Source organism: Camelina sativa, chromosome 15 (assembly GCF_030686135.1).
Source record: "Camelina sativa cultivar CO46 ecotype springtype chromosome 15, ASM3068613v1".
Lineage (NCBI taxonomy): Eukaryota > Viridiplantae > Streptophyta > Magnoliopsida > Brassicales > Brassicaceae > Camelina > Camelina sativa.
Genome location: NC_141894.1, coordinates 30,954,273 through 30,968,002, shown reverse-complemented (window position 1 = coordinate 30,968,002; position 13,730 = coordinate 30,954,273). Strand labels below are relative to the sequence as shown.

Sequence of the window (13,730 nt, the reverse complement as noted above, 5' to 3'; positions counted from 1 at the left end):
CGCTATTGTGGACCCTATCAAGTGGACGAAAAGATTGGAAAAGTAGCGTATAAACTAAAGCTACCCGCTTACTGTCAGATTCATCCCACTTTCCATGTGTCGCAGCTGAAAGGGGCCATTCCGGATTCGCATCAGGCTCAGGTTTTACCTCCCATCCTTACTCCATCATTAGAATGGGCAACCGAACCAGAGGCGATCACGGATATCCGCAGGAGCTCGTCAGAAAAGAATGAAACTGAGGTTTTGGTGAAGTGGCAAGGATTACCAGCTTCAGAGTCGACTTGGGAAACTCTCTCTACCTTGGTGAATCAATTTCCAGACTTTAACCTTGAGAACAAGGTTAGTTCACTTCGGGAGAGTATTGATAGGTTGATGATTCCGTTAGCGTGTATGAAGAAGAAGATTCGAACAAGTGGAAGAAAGGCTCGTCAGTGGGAGAAGAAAGAAGCTTACAAAAGTGGCTAAGAGAGTATTGAAGACTTGGAGAGAAGGAGAAGGTTTACTTATTATCTATGCACTGTCGTTTTATACTTTACAAAGTGTATTTAAATGAACAGTGGAACCTTAGGGTTTCCTTATCTTATGAATGAAATTATTAATCTCTTAATCTCGCCTTCTTCTATCTTTCTTGTCTCTTAACTCATCTCATATCTTCTTTTCTTACTCTATTCTCTTATTCGTTAAGTCTCGACTTAATAGGAGACATGATCATTAACCTTAAAGCAACGTTCACTCGATTGATAGAGAGAGAGAGAGAGTAAAGAAAGAGAGACGGGTGAAATTAACGGATGAAATCGCCTAAGTCGAAGAAAAAACAAATGAACGAAAAAGCTTTGATTTTTTGGGTTCCCCTACCCAAACAACATAAACAACACAGAGGCTGCCACGTGTAACGAAGGACGGAGAAAAATATGTCCCCTTTGAAAGAACATATCTTTAATAATTGTCTCATTTCTACTTAAATTTTAAATTTTTTTACTGAAGGACGCAGCAAACATACGCTGCTGCACACCGATCGAAACGTTCCCCTCCCTTGCGTTTAGTTATTATCTTAACTGAAGAAAACAATCAAAAAGGAAAAATTGAGGAGAAATATATAAAAAATGGGAAAAAGTGTGAGCAGCACGTGTCCCCTCCTATATCGACCAACAGAGTCGCCCCCTGTTGAGAGCCTAGAGATTTCTTTTTTTTTTTTTTTTTTTTTTTTTTTTAACCTTCTCTCCTCATAATTTCTCCTCCTATATCGTCCATACTAGGATTATAAATTTTAGTATAATCAATTACACTAAATCATATATTGTGTAATGAGTTTGAATAAAATAGTAGAATGAAAAAAATTGGTAATATCAAATTTCAATGAACTTATATATCAAATTATCTGTTTTCTACCAACAATTATCTTATCTCAGCCAACATGTCTCCCTTTTATGCAAAAGAAAATCCAATTATCGGTCTCTATGTTATACACCAAATCTGTTCTTAAAATTTTTGAAAAATATGTTAAGGGACATTAAAATATAGGGCAGTGAAATGTGTTTATCTGTCAAATTGAAGCACATAAAAACAAAAGCTACATTCAAATTTGTATTTTTATTATTATTTGTAAACGTTCAGATTTATTTTTGTATCCAAGTTAAACACAATCTATCAACAAATCATAACCAAAGAAAAAAAATAATTGGTCGATCTTTATATAAAAACTAACAGATTGACACATGAGCAAATCATTGCTATCAAAAAAGAAGATTCAAAAAAAGCACCTTATGTCTCATTGAAGTGATTCAAGAAACATGTATATATCGCTTGAAACCATGCAACAGTTATTGTTTCGACATAAGTTAAAATTATCAAAAAAAACTTGAAAAATATCAATGATTAGTGGGGAGTGAATATGTTAGAGTAGTACTATATTTATCGGATAAATAAAGTTGATTTCAATATTTAGAGTTAATTAACACTGTCATAAATATGATCTTAATAATATATTTGTAAATCAAATATTTAAATATAGATTCGAGGTATATATGCTCAATTTCCAAAAAAAATCGAAATCTATATTTATGAAGATTTTTTTTGTCAACATATTTAAGATTAAAATTATACTTGCAAATATTATAACTATTGTGATATGATTTTGTAAACTACTAGATTTTACCGCGGGACTAGTTTTTAAGACTAAAAATTCAAATTTTAAATTGTATTTGTTTATTAATTTTTAATTTTGTTTAATGTTTAAGATTGTATAATTGTTAATTGTAGGTTTAACCCGTAGTATACCGCTAAAAACAACTTTTTTTACATAATCGTAATTTAATCAATTCAATTAGATATGTCTAATATTCTAATACTGATGATGTTAACCAATTCATGAAATGATGAATTATCTATATTGTAGCACCGAGTTAATGATATTTCAAATTATTAATAGTGATCTGAACTTGTCTCGTCATGAAATATTTTTAAAAATTTTAAGTTTAATTTTCATAACATTTAAAGTTTAAAATTTTTCTTATATTTGGTATAGTTATATACAGTTAGTCTAAAGAACCAAAATAAACCGGCTACAAACTTTTAAATCACTATTTAATCATTAGTTTTTCTTCATTAATGTAATATTAAGGCAAAGTTTAGAATTCTATATTTCTTTTGGTCCCATTTTTGTTGTCTCATTTTATAAACATGAGAAGAAAAAAATAAACATCCAAGAACTAACAAACACGGATAGATTCAGGCTTATCATAGTGAAGCCGCATATTTATTTTCCTTATAGGAAGTTTAGCAGAGTTAATTAGTTTCTATAAGTTTTTCTTTCGAATATATGTATAACAATTAAAGAGAAATTTATGGCATTTATTGTCAAATATTTAGTTTAGATTCTAATCGCGCGATTATTTGATGGAAATAAATACATAAATAAATTATGGTATATACAACAATTTCTAATTAAATATAGGAAATTAAAATAAGTATATTTCATACATATTTAGTAAGCAGTTTTGCTGACAATAATTAAGATTTTGTAGAAGATTTAAAATTTTAAACAAAATATGACGAAGATATTGTTGTCTCACTTTTTTAGAAAATTCTTGTATTTAACTTATCATCTGTTTGATTTTTTTTTTTTTAAAATGACGAACAAAAACTTTGGAGAGCTGCAAAGACAGGGTTAGAGATTTTGGAGAGTCAATAGATTTTTCATAATATAGAGATGTCAATTTCAAATTAAAAATATTATTTATCAGAGATACCTCGTCGAATCACATGAAATATAACAACTTACTCGGTGAAAAAGAATTTTTAGTGTTAGAAAGCTGAATCTTTATTTAATAAATACAAATTATACCTGTAAAAATAACCAACAAATGCTTTAGTATGATATAGCTGGTAAAAATCATTTTCCTTTGTTTATTGATAGGTCGGACGTTATGTTGTCAAATTGAGATTTTTAATTGAGGAAATCAAATAATCCTGCACAGAAGTAAAAAAGAAAAAAAAAATAGTAAATGAAAATAAACTCAAAAGTCATTCTCTTTTTTTTTTTTTGTTAAAGATCAAAAGTCATTCTCTTTCGTTGTTAATAATCTTTGTTCAAAAAAAAAAAAAAAAAATCTAGAAACATAAGCTATTGAAAGGCTCAACAAAGCAATTGTTTTTTTTTTGCTAGATTAAGATCTTTATCATAAAAGCAAAATGTTGAGGATGACCATCCCGAAATGGACTTGGTTCAAATGATCAAATCTGTATATATAAAAAAGAATGATTTAAACTAAAATCCTTATATCTTCATGTGTATCAAAACCTAGAACACATAATAAGAACCTGGGAGAGAGACATGATGTACACGGACGACTGTGTAGGCCGAATACATTGATCTAGTTTTACAAAAAAAAAGAATACATTGATCTATTGACAAACTAATTTATATAGGTAGTGGATGTTTAGGATTAAGTTTGGTCGAAGGTAGAAAATCTTGCTGAGCAAGTTTGAGATATATTTTTGGACCAAACTTGGAGATTTTGCGAATATGAATATAATAGGCCGAAAATTATGCATTCGATTTTTGGAATAATTTATTTATGTAAAGATTGAGTATTATTTTGTTTGGAAAATCAGTTGTATCATTAAGAGTTTGAGAGATTATAGTAAACTTATAGATATGTTGTTGATCTAATGGCAATAAAATATTACATTTTTGATCGATTTCTTTGATTTTGCTAATTGAGTTTTTTAAATTGTTTAGGGATCAATATTGTAAATAACAATCTAAATAAGTACAAATAAAAGGGTAAAACCCAAAATGTACTTCAAAAATGTATATATAGATTAAGTACAATTGAAAATTGAATTTTATTTTTGGTTAGTTTGTAGATTTGAAATCAAATTATACACTATTGTTCCCAAAAATATCAAAATCAAATTATTCATTTAATTTCGAGTGGTCATGTCAAATGCTAATTATTAGGGTGATTGATTTTATTTAGATTTCCTTATTATAGCTAAACAGTTTTTAAATATGGTTAGTCATTTTCTTCATAATCCGAATAATTAACATAAAAGGTTTTTGGGATTTGAATATATTTATAGTTGTATGTTAGGTACTAAATTTGGAGAATGCTAAATTTAATTTGATCTTCTTAGATATTTTCCTTAAATCAAAAATTTAAAATATATTTATACGTTTTAATTATGGTAATTTTGTTTAAACGATAATCCATTAAAGGTTTTGTAATAGTTTATAAAATTAATCTCATCATATAATTAAAATTATTTTCTATTTGATGGTGTAGATAAATTACATTATCATTATTATGTACTTTATTAGAATTACAGAGATGATTATATAACAAACTTAGTTTTATTTTTGTAACTTTTTAAAATTTGTTTTTAAAAATATTCTCTTATAAAAAACTTAATGATTTTTATTAAATTATTTTGTAGTAAAATTTACATTTTTTCTTAATTAGTTATTAATAACTTTAGTCATATAAAAAATATGCTATTTTCTAAATAAGAAATATGATTTTATTTAAAAATTACATATATATATATATATATATATATATATGGTTTCCTAAATAATAGGAAAAATCAATATTCTCGTGATCAATATGGTTTCCTTTTTTGAAATGTTTGTTAGTATAATTTAAATAAATATTGCTTTCAAATTCTAACTAATAACCCATTATAAATGAATCGGATATTTCTGACCCGAATCCAATTTGATTAATTTCGGGTAATTTTCTAATTTTGACCCGATCCGAATTCATTTTATACTTCTCTTTTACTAATGTAGAGATACACCTCTCTCGTTTTGGACTTCATTTGATTTTTATTTATGGACTTTTATTTTTATTTGTCGGTTTAATTATTATTAGTGGAGGTTTATTCACCTCATATCTACTTAGGAGTTTTCCTTATTTTAATTCTTAGCATCATACCCTAACCCTAGTATCATAAGAAGTATAAATAGGATTGTTACGTCTTGTTGCACAAGTCATCAAGTTCTTAGCGAGCATCTCGTCTAACATTCCGCTGCACTAAACAGAGTCGCCGTGTCCCCTCATAATTTCTCCTAAACCTCTTTCTCTCTCCCAAAACCTCCATAATCAATTTGGTAAGGTAAGCTTTTCTTTATACTTAATTTAATCCCTAATTTTTGTTTATTTGGTTAAAATTCGCTGTATCATTGTAACATCGCTCTCAGTTAACATCGAATTTGACTGCTTTTGAATTTTTGTTTTGTTTTGATGAAAAATTGCTATCGGTTTGAGAATCCAATTGTAGTGACAGTTGTTGTTTTTTTTTTTTTTTTTTTTTTTTACTGATGTAGGGGAGATAGAGAAACGATGGAGATTGTTCCAAAGACTCCCGAGAAACCTAAATTATTTACTAAATTTTATGTGAGACGAAAATCCTTCTCAGTTTCTGTAATTTCTCCACTCGAAACGATGGAGATTGTTCCAAAGACTCCCGAAAAACCTAAATTATTTACTAAATGTTATGTGAGACGAAAATCCATTAAGAAGAGAATCTCAGTTTCTGTAATTTCTCCACTCGAAATAGATCCTCCTCATAAACAAGAGCTTCAACAAGGTACGTAAACAAAATTATGTAACCTAAATTACTCTTTTGTGTGTATTTTTTTCTTCCGTTTATAATTAGTGACCATATTTTAATTATAAACACAATTTTTCATATGATTATATTATTTTGATTCTAAATATGAAATTAGTTAAATTTAGATAGAGTTTCAGTTTCCGTTGATTTATTGCATTGCGTAACTAATACTAATTATATTTATTTCATTGACGGTAAAAGATAATTCACAAAGCGTAGAGGAGAAGAAGAATTCAGATGAAGAGCGTGAAAGAAAGTGTCATGAGTCAGATATTTTTCAAGGTAAAGTCATTTTTTGAATTCATCTGTAGGAATACAATACATCGTATGGTTGGTTCATCATCATATATCTTATTTATTTGTACACTTTTTATGGTGAAAGGTGGTGATGATTCACAACATGTTAGTGGAAAAAGAAAGAGAGAGAATCCAAAAGAGACGCCAAAAAAGATGAGGTATCATAGACCTCGGATCATGGAAGAGGGGAAAAAACCAAGGGATCCCACCACTACTCGACTGAGAACTATATCCAAGAAAGGAAAGAAGAAGGAGTACAACAAGGACAGTGAAGATGATGAGGTTATTATACCCGAGCCTCCAACTCCACAAAAGCAGCAAAGTAGAAGTAAAACTGAGAAGCCTAAAAGGAGAAATGTTGATCGACTGAGAACCCCTATATCTAAGAAGGGAAAGAAAAAGGACAACAGCAGCAACGCCAGTGAAGATGATGAAGTTATTATAGCCGAGCCTCCAACTCCACAAAAGCAGCAAAGTAGAAGTAAAACTGAGAAGAAGCCTACAAGAAATGTGGCTCGAGCTTTGAATTTTAATCTTCTTAGTTGTCTTGAGCTCGACAGAATTTGTGGACCAACTTTTCCAAAGGGGAGAAAGAGGATGACTCCAGTTCGTAGATCTGATTTCCACTGTTTGATATCTCCCTACTCATTTCCTCTGCCTATTTGGAAAAAGCAGTCAACAAGGTCTAACCGTAAGAAAAACTTGGTCAGATGGTTTGGAATTGCCTTGTCTCTTGAACTGCAAGAGCAAGAAAAGACCCTACCTTTAGTCGACAGGCACTTATCTCAAGCAGATGTTCCTTTGCACATTGAAGGTAATCATTTCTTTTTTTTTTGTTTACCTTTAAAATTAGAGATTGCTTATATGCTTATTATAACTTTTAGTTATACTTATACTACATACAGACACGACTAATTATGTAGCACCAAAGATGGATTATGCATTCAATAACAGAACTAAAGATATTGTTGAGCCGTTAATCACTTAATCCAACAAAGGAATCATCAATTTTGTAACGTTTCATCACGTATATATACACTTAAGCTAACTATTTTTTTTTTTTTTTTTTTGGCAGACTCACCTATGAGACAAGTTAGTTGTGTAGTCCCAAAGCAAAGCAAAAAACTTGTTACTGCAAAGATTAAACTTGATCCAGAGACCATTAAAGAGTGGACGCGCTTAATGGAGAATAAATCACATGCTGACAAGGAAACAAATGCTGGGTGGGAACAAAAAAGGGAGAAGTTCAAAGGTCCTATAGATCGTTTCATTAGTCGGATGCATCTTCTACAAGGTATTGATATTGTTAGAATGAGCTTATGAGTGTAAATACAATCTATAAAGAATTCAAGTTTAAGTGACTATGTAAAGTACATTGTTATCATTAAAATGTTATTGAAATGATTTCCTCTCATGATGTCATCAATTATTATTTTACAGGCGATAGAAAGTTTAAGCAGTGGAATGGCTCAGTCGTAGATTCAGTGGTTGGGGTTTTCTTGACACAAGCAGTGTCAGACTACCATTCAAGGTAAAACTTCGAGTTAAACTGCTTAGAAATTTGGAAAACCAGTTGAGATAACATATGTCTGCTTTAATTACAATATATTTTTTTACAGCAACGCTTTCATGAGTGTGGCTGCAAATTTTCCCGCGAATGCAAGAGAATGTTTAGATCCTCTAGCATACTACATTGAGGAACCTGAAGATGTTAATGACTCAATTCTTGATGACCAAGAACCAACTCATATAGGAAACGATGATGATGCTAAGAATTCTCAGTTCATCACCTTATCTAAGGATTCAATACCAGAGGTAGAAAAACATGAGAAATCTGCAAAAAGGAAAAACAAAAAAACCGGTATTATGGAAGATGCGATTGTTGATTGGAAGACTATTAGAAACACGTACAGAAAAGAAGGATCTCGACACAAAATGCATATGGACTCTGTGAATTGGAATGATGTGAGATTATCTGGCGAGAAATTTTTTAAAAACATCATCAGATCACGAGGGCTATTCAGGATTCTTTCAGGAAGAATTATGGTAAGAAAAGCAAAAAAAATTCAAGAACTTTGTGAATTAATCATTTTAAAGATTTAAGACTAATATTTCTTTTTTATTTATTTTTTGTATGATTTTTATCAAGAAATTTCTCAACGATGAAGTTAAACAAAATGGAACTATTGATCTTGAATGGCTCCGAGATGCTCCATCAGATCTAGTGAAGTATGTTTATGTTAGTTTTTATGTTTCTATTGATATCATTATTTGCAAGCATCATTAACATTTTGTATTTTTTGTTTATCAGGAGATATCTATTGGATATTGAAGGGATAGGAATAAAGAGTGCTGAATGTGTACGACTGTTAGAAATTAAACATTCTGCATTTCCGGTATAATAAGATTTTGATAACTTTTTCACTTGAAGTTTACTTATTTTTGCTTACTCATCAAAACCTTCTGCTTTTGATGTGTATAGGTTGACACAAATGTTGGTCGTATAGCAGTTAGACTTGGTTGGGTTCCTCTTGAACCTTTACCAAATGGAATTCAAATGCATCAACTATCCCAGTTCTGTTTTCTCATCAATTTGATTAAAAAAAAAATATATAGTATATGGTAATTTACTAACAACTATCACCTATAAAATCACCCTTGTTTCAGGTACCCTTCAAATGATTCGATTCAACAATACCTTTGGCCACGACTATGTAAACTTCCTCAAGAAACTCTGTAAGTTCAAATGCTTTTCTTTTTTTCTCAACAAGCCAATTATTTGTAATACCATATGAATATATATTGCTTAATTTCATGCTAAATTGTTTTTACAGGTATGAACTACATTATCAGATGATAACATTTGGAAAGGTGCATACAAAATTAAACCTTTATATGACGTTAATTAATTATTAATCAATCAAAAACAATACTCATTCAACTAGATTTTATCAATTATAGGTTTTCTGCACAAAGTCTATTCCTAACTGTAATGCGTGTCCAATGAAGTCCGAATGCAAATATTTTGCAAGTGCATATGTCAGGTACACATTGTTTATTTATTTTTTCCTTTTTTTTTTGGTTCACCTAGATTATATAAACGAAGTTGTTAATTTCACCATCTTTTGTTCAGTTCTAAGGTTCTTCTCGAAGGTCCAGAAGAGAAGACGCATGATGAGCCTGATACTTTTAAACATGCATGTTCTCAAGATGTCGACGTTAACATGACATCAAATATAAATCTGATAGAGGAATGTGCTTCTCCCAGATGTAGCGAGCAAGATATATGTTTTAAGCCATTGGTTGAGTTTCCTTCTTCTCCAAGACCGGAGATTCCCGAGTTAGTAGACATTGAAGATTTTCCATGCAGAAATACTTATCAGCCATATGCTAGAATTCCTGAAATTGATATTGACTTGGATGCATTGAAGAAAAATGTAGTGGATGCACTTGTAGAAGGTGGAAAGTTATTGAGCAGGTCTGATGAAGAAATATCAAAAGCAATAGTACTTCTCACCCCTGAAGATGCATGCATTCCAATCAAACCACCTCGAAAAATCAAGTATTATGGTCGACTAAGAACTGAGCATGTGGTGTAAGTATCTTTATGTATTTACACATCATTATCATATTTTGATGTATATTGTGAGAATAGGTAAATATATAATTTTCTTTTTTTTGCAGATATGTGCTTCCAGACAATCATAAGCTTCTCCACGATGTAAGTATATTTGCTCTTAACTACCAAAAAATGCAACTATTTTGTATAATTTATGCGGTAATATTTTTATTGTTTACACATATTATATAGTTTGAGAGAAGAGAACTTGATGATCCGAGTCCCTACCTTCTTGCGATTTGGCAACCAGGTATGTACAAACATAATTTATCCATTTCACATAAACATAAACTAAGTTCTTATTGGATATGTTTAGGTGAAACGTCTAACTCGTTCACTCAACCAAAAAAGAAGTGTGACTCTGACGGATCAGAATTATGCAAGAAAAAGACTTGTTCTTATTGTTGCACTATACGTGAACAAAGTTCTAACACTTTTCGTGGAACAATTTTGGTAAGCAGAATTTACATTTTAGCTTTTTCTAACGTTGTTTACTTATACTCAAATGACATGGATGAATGCAACTGAACAGATTCCATGTAGAACAGCAATGCGAGGGGGTTTCCCACTCAATGGAACATATTTTCAGACTAATGAGGCAAGTGATTTTTTCTTTTTCTTCATAAAATTTCTTTAAAATAATTCTTTTATTGAGCAATTAGATTTTGTTCTCAGGTTTTTGCAGATCATGGTACAAGTTTAGTACCCGTTGTGTTTCCTAGAGAGTGGTGTGACAACCTAGAAAAACGTGCAATGTACTGTGGTTCGTCGGTAACATCTATTTTTCGACTTTTAGATACACAACGGATTCAATTTTGCTTTTGGGAAGGTAACAAACATATTTTTAAATGAAAAATAGTTGTTGAATTCTTAAATTAAAAATAATTGTGCAATAATGTTGTGTGGTGATGATAATGTGCAGGGTTTTTATGTATGAGAGCATTTGATAGAAAGAAGCGAATGCCACAAGAACTTGTCCGAAGACTACACACTCCACCTGTTGGGAGAGGGCATGACGATGATATATAATCGTTTAGTTTGTTTCTCTTTTTAGTCTAGTTTTGCTAACTTTTTTAATTGAAGCTTTTGTGATTAAAAAAACAAATGGTTTTTTTCATATGATTTGGTTTCAATCTGTGTACAAAACGAAATTGGAAATATGGTGTAGTCCAGCCTCTTCATAACATTTAGCAACTTGGTTCAAGGATTCAGACCAAGTTCCTTCAATAGAGGCCAAATCCAAGAGAAAAGCCGCAACATCCAAGGCGACCTGGACTGGGGCTTTCCCTTTCGTCAAATCCTCAAGACGACCTTCATCACTCACTTTCTCCCTTATGAATTCAATCTGCTCGTCTTCCCATTGCGCAATACTAGCAACGTCCTGCATGTTTTCAAGGTGTCATGACTAAGAAAATGTTTTTATGCTTTAAAAACTCAGAACAACCAAAAAAAAAGAAGTACAAGAATTATTGTTTAGACATGCCTCATAAGGACATCCTAATGTCTACCAAGGTGATTTCAATGCTACTGTAGCTGCGTCTTTTGCTTCTGAATTCCTTCCTACCTTGCAAATGAGAATAATAAGACTCCATTTTCCTTTAACAAAACAAAAAAGAGATATGTTCAGTTACAAACTTCTGCAGCATGTTTGCATAATATACAAAAGGCCGGCCAAATCCTGGAAAGAGGTCTTTCTTTGTGTAAAATTCTCCTGTTAGCATAGCTGAAACCTTGCAGGGGACAAAAGAAGTCCTTTAAAAGTTTGACAAAAGGTATTCATCAATGGAGGATGTGATATTGTAGGCTATAAAAGATTCTTACATGATCTCCTTCATCGAAATACCGTAATACTTTTTGTTCCAACAAATCTGGAAATAGTCCAACCTATACAATACCAAAAACATAAATATTGTTTACTATTTGTGGTGTACATAACACATTTGATCTACATAAGTAATGGTTTTTTTAAGTCTTACCTTCTTCAAGAGGCAAGACGTAGACATTGAGATTGTCAGTTTGAGATTCAGCAAAAGCACCCTTTTTGTAAAGTTTTTCACCTGCCTCTGCTGAAGCACGATAAAGTTCTATCAAATCTTTTGCATCTTCTTCAACCAGAATTCGGTGAATATACTCATCTACCTGAATATCAGAAACTGTAAAAATTTGCTTTGGTAACAAAAACAAAAGAATGATCCACATTTACGTATCAAGAAGGAAAAGTCATTACATTTCTAGCTATAAGCCAGACTCCACTCCTCCAAATTTCCACAACCGGCATATCCATTCTGTTCTCATATACAAAAAAAGTTAAAATCAAGAATATCCCAATAGCATAAACTTATTTACCACTGCAACAGTTATCAAGAATGATCCAAATCTCTTACCTTGGAGGAGCAGTAGGCCATCTCAAAAGTGCAGTAATAGAGCCTACTTAGACAATAAACCAGAAAACAAACAACAAAAATCTTTAGACACAGATTCTAATTTTTAGACACAGAGTCTAGATCCAATACAATAGTTTTGTTCACTGCCAATATAAAATATGTATAGTCTCTATTTTTATAATCTAAGCAAACAGATTCTAATTTTTTTTTCTTTTAAACTAGTCTAACTCGATAATATAGGCCATATGGGTTTACAACCATTCCAAATTTGATTTGGAAAACATTACAAGGCAAACACAATAATAATTTTTAAGTCACATCAGAGAAGAAGATGCATAAGAATATACCAGAGAAAATAATTCAAATACGCAAAAGAGATCAATGATTAGGTCATAGGAGTAATAAATTATAGAACAAAATATGTTTGAATATAATAATTATGAAAAGAAGAAATTGGGTTGTCAATTTAAAAAAAAAAAAAAAAACACACATGTATCTAAGCTGTCACCACTCGTGATACTAGGCCTGGGCATTCGGTTAACCATTCGGTTTCGGTTCGGTTGTATTCGGTTTCGGTTATTTTGGATATAGTAATATAGTAACCATTTAGATATTTATGAAATTTCGGTTTAGTTCGGTTCGGTTTCTTTCGGTTCGGTTTCGGTTTGGTTATTTAAATAAATAACCATAACTAACATAAATTATATTAACATTAACCAAATAAACCAAATATAACCAAAACTAACCGAATATAACCAAAATTAACCAAATATACAATAACAAAAATACAAAAAAGGGAAAAATATTGATTCAATTTTACAAAATAGTATTTAACTTTGTAAATTCAAAATAATAACATTTACATATATTGATTATTTAAAATATTTAATTGTTTTGAATCTAGAAATAATTTATATTTTAAGTTTATTTTATAGTTTTGCATAATATTAAGTATATAATATTTGATATCTTCTAGGTTTTCGGATATTTCGGTTAACCATTTAATTGTCGGTTCGGTTCGGTTCGGTTTCGGTTAGTTTGGATATAGATTTTTACTAACCATTCGGGTATTTGAAGAATTTCGGTTCGGTTCGGTTTAGTTTTTTTCGGTTCGGTTTCGGTCGGTTATTTGGTTATCGGTTATTTTGCCCAGCCCTACGTGATACTCTGTTCGAAAAGGACATTTTTCAGATTCGGGCATCACATTCTGGCATCTTTGCCGCCAAAATCAACTTATTAAACAAACAATTTTACTTATTGACTAAGAATAATCTTTCACGAGAAAGCAAAAAAAAAAAAAAAAACACACACTC

At 30.9% G+C, this 13,730-nt stretch overlaps 1 protein-coding gene and 1 pseudogene across 3 annotated transcripts; one reads left to right on the top strand and one right to left on the bottom strand.

Moving 5' to 3' along the window:
- The first annotated feature begins 5,205 nt into the window (after positions 1–5,205).
- Positions 5,206–11,667, top strand: LOC104747907 (DEMETER-like protein 3). 2 transcript variants are annotated; one of them, XM_087487503.1, is made up of 20 exons: positions 5,206–5,619; positions 5,831–6,093; positions 6,319–6,399; positions 6,500–7,228; positions 7,490–7,708; positions 7,855–7,945; positions 8,034–8,460; positions 8,564–8,643; positions 8,726–8,810; positions 8,897–8,988; positions 9,082–9,150; positions 9,249–9,285; positions 9,376–9,458; positions 9,548–10,009; positions 10,099–10,135; positions 10,226–10,283; positions 10,350–10,486; positions 10,566–10,631; positions 10,709–10,862; positions 10,956–11,667. In XM_087487503.1, exons 2-20 carry the CDS (start codon positions 5,847–5,849, stop codon positions 11,060–11,062), a joined length of 3,261 nt encoding a protein of 1,086 aa, XP_087343629.1. In that variant the 5' UTR covers positions 5,206–5,619; positions 5,831–5,846; the 3' UTR covers positions 11,063–11,667. The 2 variants fall into 2 exon arrangements, with proteins under 2 accessions (XP_087343629.1, XP_087343630.1); XM_087487504.1 differs by having other exon boundaries at positions 5,451–5,614.
- On the bottom strand, positions 11,128–12,950 carry LOC104748938 (protein IN CHLOROPLAST ATPASE BIOGENESIS, chloroplastic-like; annotated as a pseudogene). The gene is made up of 8 exons (XR_015581678.1): positions 12,908–12,950; positions 12,418–12,460; positions 12,261–12,318; positions 12,019–12,172; positions 11,855–11,919; positions 11,667–11,763; positions 11,517–11,614; positions 11,128–11,414 (listed from the first exon to the last, which is right to left on the bottom strand). The product of XR_015581678.1 is annotated as a protein IN CHLOROPLAST ATPASE BIOGENESIS, chloroplastic-like (transcript).
- Positions 12,951–13,730: the final 780 nt, after the last annotated feature.

What these genes read in the sequence shown, in the direction of transcription:
- LOC104747907 (XM_087487503.1), top strand. Translation starts at nt 5,847, where the DNA reads ATGGAGATTGTTCCAAAGACTCCCGAGAAACCTAAATTATTTACTAAA. An exon ending in GTGTCAGACTACCATTCAAG is followed by an intron (nt 7,946 to 8,033) that starts GTAAAACTTCGA and finishes ATTTTTTTACAG; the next exon opens with CAACGCTTTCATGAGTGTGG. An exon ending in CTTTTCGTGGAACAATTTTG is followed by an intron (nt 10,487 to 10,565) that starts GTAAGCAGAATT and finishes GCAACTGAACAG; the next exon opens with ATTCCATGTAGAACAGCAAT.